At 40.2% G+C, this 8,246-nt stretch overlaps 1 protein-coding gene across 6 annotated transcripts in view; it reads left to right on the plus strand.

Moving 5' to 3' along the window:
- Positions 1-6,811, plus strand: part of LOC308317438 (C-myc promoter-binding protein-like) — a 70,967-nt gene extending 64,156 nt beyond the window's left edge. For 5 of the 6 annotated variants that reach the window (XM_080766430.1, XM_080766433.1, XM_080766432.1 and 2 more), the window contains 5 exons: positions 147-401; positions 981-1,098; positions 2,548-2,710; positions 2,897-2,961; positions 3,259-6,811. In XM_080766430.1, coding sequence (XP_080622556.1) covers positions 147-401; positions 981-1,098; positions 2,548-2,710; positions 2,897-2,961; positions 3,259-3,395 — 738 coding nt within the window. In that variant the 3' untranslated portion in view covers positions 3,396-6,811. The remainder of the gene's footprint in view (positions 1-146; positions 402-980; positions 1,099-2,547; positions 2,711-2,896; positions 2,962-3,258) is intronic. The other variant, XR_013964257.1, reaches the window with a different exon arrangement.
- The last annotated feature ends 1,435 nt before the right edge of the window (positions 6,812-8,246 follow it).

The raw sequence follows: 8,246 nt of genomic DNA on the forward strand, positions 1-8,246 counted from the left end.
AGCTGTGTAGTAGTATATGCCTGTTTGTTCCTCTTTAGTCTATAGGGCACGGGCTGCCCCGTGACAGGGTCCATTTGGTTACTTTGTAATCTGCACTTTTGAATAATGGAGTATTTTACTTCTGCCTCCCCTTATCTCTCCCACAGGACCCGCTCAGCATGGAGTGGCGTCTCCACAACCCAGAGCCTGTGACCGTGCCCTACCTCAGCCCTCTGGTGCTGTGGAAGGAGCTGGAGAGCCTGCTGGAGAACGAGGGCGACGGGGCCATCACGGAGGCCGGCGTGGTGGATCACCACCCCATCATCTACTGGAACCTGCTGTGGTACTTCAGGAGGCTGGACCTGCCCAGCAACCTGCCCGGACTCATCCTCACCTCCGACCACTGCAACACGGGCTCCCAGGTACTGGAGAGAGGATGGCCCGTTATTTATCTCTTCATTATCGTTATTACTTTCTGCGAGCGTGTGTTTGTGTGTGTGTGTGTTCTGTCCGGTGGATTGCCCGCACGACTTAAAACTGATTAAAAACATGGATTAAACAATGAAAACATAACTCGGGCAACTCGCGAATCGCAGGGAAAGTGTACAATTAATTAACTCGAGCAACTCGTGAATAGAAGTTAATTAAAATAAATTACATGTGTCAGAAATACTTTATACTGAATTGCAATATTTTAAACTTGATCAACCAAAAATATAAGACCTTTAAGTGAGGAGGCCACAGCAGGATCCCCCTTGTCCTAAAGCTCAGAGCTAAACCCTCAGAAATGTTTCTTGACCAACCAATACTACATTGACCTCTCTGTTTTTCTGTTTGTCGCTTCATCACGTTTTGCTTGCGACATTGCTGTCCATGCAGTGTTTTATTAAATATCACTTTCTTCTCTCTCTCTCTCTCTCTCTCTCTCTCTCTCTCTCTCTCTCTCTCTCTCTCTCTCTCTGTGTCTCTCTCTCCCTCTCCCTCTCTGTCTCTCTCTCCAGATTCCACGACACTGGATGTCAGAGGACAGTAAGCATGTGCTGATCCAGATGTTGTGGGACAATCTCAAGCTCCACCAGGACTCCATCCAGCCTCTCTACATCCTCTGGAACACACACAGTGGGTCACACTGATACTTTAATCACAGATTGCATGCTGACTGTTGTGACAGGAGTTAACTGCTACAAATGGACTAGATAACAGGGTTTATTCCTTCGGTAGAGGTTTGGGTTGTGTACAGTATAGTTACCCTTGCCATCATGATGTAACTCCAAATATCGGTGAGATATATTCAATAGTTGCTCTTTTGATTAGAATTTATACTCCAGATTGGTCTCCTTGTTGACTTACATTGCACAGGGAGACAGCTTTCAAAGTCACTCTTTTAGCACATTAACAAATGCAATCAAAGCAGATTCTGCTTTTTTTTAATAGCAACCACAGTGGAATGATTAAGCCACTCTGCTGTAAAATTAACCAACATTAAAGACTCAAATGATGAGACAGTGACTAATAATAATAATAACCATTGTTGATTGGTACATTTTAGTGAGTGTTTACTGCTGAACACAGAGGGATCTTGTGGAGACGGCTCTGAGCTAACCCCATCTGCTAACAGCCCCCCCTTTCTGTTTGCTCTTTCTCTCTCTGTCTTTCAGGGCTTAATTGTACTCTTTTGTTAGACCGTGAGTGTTCATTTTGTGTTGCTGTGTACACCCACAGATGAGTCATAATTTTGTTTGTTGTCTCTCTCTCTCTGTAGTAATCCGTGTGTCTCCTAGCTCACTCTCCCCCTTCCGCCCTCATTTGTATGGAGACAATGCATCAATGTTGTGATTGTTGTTTTGTGCACTTCTATTAGTAAGACAGGTTTCACTGGTTTTCATCACACTTGAAATGTCACGGTGAATTGAGGCAGGGTATAATGGTTTGTTCTATTTAATCATTTTAGCCCCGTTAGTGGTGGGGTAGCCTCGGAGACCGCAGGCGTTTTGTTTTCAGTGGTAGGGCTCCCGTGTGTCTCTTTAACACCTTACTCACAAACAAAATCTCTCAAATTACTGCCGTGTCTGGCCAAAAGATACTCAAGATTGATTAGGCAAATTGCAGGATGAATCCTACTACTGGCTCTAATTCTCTCACTATAATCCATTCAGGACGGGAACCCCTTTTGATGTTTTTAAGCATAGAGCACCGAAGTCTGACGTCAATATCGGTAGAGGACGCAAATGCACGGGTTCATGTACTTGTACTACTACTTTTAGAATCGGCCTCAGGTCACATAATATCTCCCATCTTCTACCTGGGGTGTGAGGAGGAGCAAGACCTCTAGGTGGCACTAGCAGGCTTTTTATAATCTTAGCCTTGTTTCAGTAGTAGGGTATATATTATATACATATTATATCTATATAATATACATATATCATAGCATGGTTGGCAAACATCTGTGTGTCGTCAGATCTCAAGTACAGTCAAGTATTTGAGGGTGGGTTTCTCTCTTAAATGTCCGCCTTTTAATACTAGATACTGGATACAACTAACTCACATTAAACAATAATATGTGTGTAGATGTGGGCTACCCTCTGGCACGGACCGTCCGGGAGGAGGAGAGACCATTTAGTGAGGAGCTCCTGCAGGACGTGGTGAAGAGCATCCAGAAAAATGATGTCACGCGCCCCATGGGACAACTCCTCCACCTGCTGGGACAAACGCTGGGTGTCAAGAGACAAAGGTCAGTGCATCAGTGTGCTTATACTGGGGGGAGGGGGAGAGTTATATTACTATTACCTTTGCTACTGACATGATATGTCATCATTTTGCAAGAGGGTGCATGCTTAAAAATAACTACTCCCAAGAACTAGAAGCTTAGGGATCCTACTTGTTAATTGTTGATTCCAGTTTTTGTTTTCTTTCACAGGAGTTTATACAGAGACATCATGTTTCTGTCGCTTGTGGCTTTGGGAAAGGACAACATCGACATCGGTGGGTTCAGTTTTGATGTTATCCAAGTTACAACAGTGTTTTTAGTTTTAGTTTTTGAGGGTTGCTAGCCCCTCCTATATACAGCTTTGGTCCCCACATGTCTCAATATTTGCCATTGACAATGAAAGGAGAAATTAGGTCAAATGTCCGCTAAATATAAATATATTAATTTGTACGATGACAAAAGCGCCCCTCACTTCCCACGGGAGTGATTATTTAAATCAATCCACACTACTCATTGTGAGGTTATTTTTGAATAGTGCTTCATGAAGTCTGTGAACCCTCTTCTTTCATCAGATGCTTTCGACCGCGAGTACAAACTGGCGTATGACCGCCTCACCCCCGGCCAGGTCAAACTCACCCACAACTGTGATCGACCTCCCAGCACCGGCGTCATGGAGTGTCGCAAGACGTTTGGAGAGCCGTATCTTTAAGAACGTGAAGACGTTAATGCCTCGAACTGCATAACCACTCATCTCATCGCCATGACGAACGGTCGCAGGTCACTCACTCGCACCACCCAGTCTCAAAGCATAGCTCAGGAAAATTCTCAAACTGTGAATGTCCCGTATATATAAAACCACAAGGCGTTTGGTCAACTCTGTAACCTTTTTGGAAAGAATTTGGCAGAGACACCACAAGTAGCAGTCCTAACGAGCTAATACTACCCAGCTGGACTTTTGTTTCCCTTCAAATTCGACACATTAATAACTTGGACGATAACCACTCTGTCTGGTATCCATAGAGCACGTTACACACTTTCATATGGCAAGGTACCTTATTTTGATTTGAAGTCTTGTAGAAATTGTTACTTATAATGCCACAGTACTGTATATACACACAACAGTAGATTTTTTTTAAATGCAACATTTATATTGTATAGTCACACATGAAGAATATTAGCAGCAATATTTTAATTAACATGAATTCTATTTATACAAAGTACGTACGCTTTATTTATTCCCCTTTATGTGTCGGATATGGTATCCTAATGCCCACGGTCTGATGAGTCTGATGAGCTTATTGGTGGCATTTCTGCATACTTAGGATGTGTACACACAGACACATTTCCTTTTTTCTAAGTCTTAGTCGTTTTACCAATTTCTTCTGAGAATGTAGACACTCGGGTCTGGGGACCACCAGGGGTTCCGAATGGACCCTCACAGGTGTGTAGCTCTTGAGATTTAGTTAAATAAACACTGGAGATTTTACAGTGTAGATTTTGATCCCAGAGATACTTTTTTTTTTTATCACATGCATTAGTTTTGATATGCATTAGTGACCTAATGCATATCAAACTTGAAATTCAAAAAGTTGAGAATCACCGGTGTAGACAAACATGTGTCGTCTCCTTCTTTTCACCCGACACTGAGTGACAGCAGTGACAGCAGTTTCATATGTATGCAGAGCAGTCACCAGACTCACCAGTGTTTTTTCATTCAAATGAAGGGAAACGTCTGCCTTCTGCGGCACTGAGCTGCTTCCATATAGGAATCACATACTGTAGGGCCCTCAGCCACCTGGTAAACTAAATTGCAATCAGTCAATTCTCTCTGGCATTTTTATTTTATTTCTTTCCCCCTTTTTTCTGAAAATGTTGACGAGAATGGCACAGTTTTTGTGTACATTTTAAACAATATTAGAATCTCTTTTACGCTATCTATAATGTTTGGTCTGCATCAAATTGTAATATACACATGCTGTCCAAACCACAATTGAGCCTTTGACTTGATTAACTTCTGAAGTGATGTCCGTTACATTAAGTAAAAGTCAATTCTGTTAATGTTTACAATTATTTTGAAAATATTCTAATGTCTTCACATTTACAATATTATGAAATGCTGTGGTCTCCAGTGAAACAGTATGTTGTACATGTTGGTTACAAATATCAGTGTTACTAATGGTTGTCATGTCTCTCTTTGTGCTTATAAGCATGAAGGTACATGTGGGATGAGAAAATTACCACCGTCATGGGGGGGGAACAATGAGGATTGACATACTCAAATTCAGTTTATTGACCTTATTCGGTTCTACCTACATTGATAGTTAATGTTTGTTTGGAATGGAAGTTTTAAAAGACAAACAGTTTGCTTGCAAAAGTGTCATGTCCCCCTGTCTGCTTGGCGGATAGGTTGAGTAACCTTTCAGTCCTTCCCCAGGGTAAAAGTCAGTTCAAGCCAGGTTGTGACAAAATTGAGATTGTAAAAGGTGAGGATGTCGTATATTCTATTTTTTTTTTAAAGTGACACGAGCACTGAGACTCTCTAGTATCAGTGGCATGGTCAGTACTAAAATGTTTTTTTTTCAACTGACAATTGCGTTATGTTCATTGTGACTAAGACATTTGACAGTATTTTGATTTCTTAGGTAGTGGTTCTCAACTGGTTTTGCTCTGAGATCCAAATTTTACCATGAAATTAACAGCCCAGTATTTTGTTAATATTGATGTATGGGCCACAACCCTGTTGCATTACATAGTATTGATGTATGACGGAGGGGACATTTACATTCATAACAATAGCCATTGTTTGGACTCTTCAGAATGTTAAACTTATAATGCAAAGGGTTAAAGCGTATGCCTGTGTTACGACAGTATAACAGAATGTTGAGCAGTACATGAACCTGTGATGAACACGATGAATAAGGAGTCACTGAGTACCTCAGTGATAATGCAGACAGAATGTGGTATTTTATCCATGAATGTTATGGCACGAGTTAGAGACGTAATGCCTCAAATCTGTTGATTTGATTGTATCATCAAAATTACAATGTGGAGAGCTGAAAAATACTTGTCAGTCATCACGGAAAATGCTTATCAAGTCACTGATTTAGACATCTACATAATCATTATTATCATTGCATTTTTCTGACTGCACATGTATGCATGTGATGCATTCATGTGTGTGTAGTTAAACAATTTAACGCACTATAGCTTTCATTGAATGAAAAGTGTTTTCTACAGTATAGTAGTAGGTGGGCTTCAAAGTGAAACGCTTTGGCTGGCAAACTACTGTACATACAGACTTGACAAAATTAACCAAGACTTCAGCCCAATATTTTCATTAATTGTCACCGCCATAGTGATTGCCATTCCCATGTTCCCCATGGCTTATTTAGCTACATTATGCCAGTCGCAAATTGTCTGGGCCTTAATATTTTAACATGTCAGAGTGAAGCACAAGGCTTTACCTTTTCCATCTACAGTAAAAAGGGGGTGTTTAAGACTCATTTATTTACAAAAGTCATATGGTATAAAACTACAATTCATTATACCTGTAACCAAATACATTCTGAATTGGGCCTTTAGATTTTCCACTTCTGTGTCCTTGACGATGAAAACCCAAAGTTGAGAGATTTTAGTCTCGCTAAGCTTATTTAAGGTTGTTTTCTTTTTTATATATATATATATATATATATATAGCACGGTTGACTAAAAGACTAGAGTTAAATAACCACTGCCCAAATGAATGCCAGCTAGTTCGAAGACATAAGAAGGCTCGCCACAGGACTATGTCAATATACACTATTGTTCAGCGACTTTTAAAAACGTGACACGTTTTAGTTTTTTTTATAATTCAAAAGGCTAGTTTCCCATCGGTAGATGGAATACAGACACTAAAAAAGATCATGGTGTGAACATTTGTGTACAAAAGAAAATTAATAAATTGTACAAATGAATGATTTTACTTTCTGTACATTCATGTATATTTTAATCTGCCCTTTGTAGAGAGCCCATTTTGTAATGGTTTATTTACACATTGTACAAAAGTAGTTTGCATCAGGTGACGGTATACTGTATATATTGGCCTTCCAGGCCTTGTAACTGTAAATAAATTCACTTATACTGTGACTCTGTCTTCATTGAAGCAACAAAATTCAGCCTTTCACAATAATACATACGCAATTCAATATTCAAAAATATTTTAATTGCAGCATGGATTTTGTTTTGTTCAAGATAGCCCATCAATATTTTTTGCCTCCAACCTGATGACACACCCACAACTACAAGTCAAAATGTGACATGACATTGACGATTCTTAAAACATTACACTATGGATACACCTTAACTTGACAGACGAACGCAAACCACTATAGTCTCTTCACTTATGTATTTAACATACTGAACATGGACACATTAGCATGAATGCAGATAATCCACACTAAGGCCTATGGAAATACTTCAGATGAAAATTGGACTTTCGTCCAATAATAATTAAAGGGAAAACAAACTATATGAAGTTGAAATTGAAAGAAACACTTAAATCAAGCCCTTTTAATTATATCCTTCGGCTAAATGGGCTTCCTTACAATCTTCCAGAAGCATAAGACATTCAGTCAGCGATTTGCCTTTCATTGTCAAAAATGTACACGTTCCTTGAGGGGGTTCTAAATGGACCCGTAGGTCTGTATTAACCCATTCTGACCTGAGATCAGATTCATACGAGGTTTCCACCGGACACACACTGGTCTGATTAACCCATTCTGACCTGAGATCAGATTAAAAAAATGTCTGTCGTTCTTCGATTTTTCAAAAATAGCAGACCTACAAGGCGCGCTATGAGCTTGTAGATCTGCTATTTTTCAATAGCTAAAGCATAACATGATGCTAACACCAAAATGGGTTCCCGTTCAGAATGGATTAACTCTTGAGAGTGTACAAATGGAATAATAATGGTCTATTGGTACCATCTCAGAGTGTACAAATGGAATAATAAGGGTCTATTGGTACCATCTCAGAGTGTACAAATGGAATAATAAGGGTCTATTGGTACCATCTCAGAGTGTACAAATGGAATAATAAGGGTCTATTGGTACCATCTCAGAGTGTACAAATGGAATAATAAGGGTCTATTGGTACCATCTCAGAGTCGTGGGGGTCCTTGAAATTAAAACGTTTGAGAACCAATGCTTTATAGCAGTGTTTCCCAAACTTTTCAGGTCGAGACCCAGAAGAGAGATTAGAGACATTTGCTGAACGAATTTTTTTTCTTTTTTTTCTCAAAGGAAAATAAATTTGTATTTTTACTCGTGACCCATAAATGGGTCCTGTGACTCACAAATGGGTCCCGACCCACTGTATGGGAAACAATGCTCTATAGTGCGTACCTTATTTTTTGTTGAGACACACATGTTCTCTTTCCAGTTTGGGCTAGGGGGATGTCCTCAGTCCAGTTTGGGCTAGGGGGATGTCCTCAGTCCAGTTTGGGCTAGGGGGATGTCCTCAGTCCAGCTTGGGCTAGGTGGATGTCCTCAGCCCAGCTTGGGCTAGGGGGAGGTCCTCAGCT

Source organism: Protomyctophum bolini (genome assembly GCF_963924005.1).
Source record: "Protomyctophum bolini genome assembly, chromosome: 1".
NCBI classification, from domain to species: Eukaryota; Metazoa; Chordata; class Actinopteri; order Myctophiformes; family Myctophidae; genus Protomyctophum; species Protomyctophum bolini.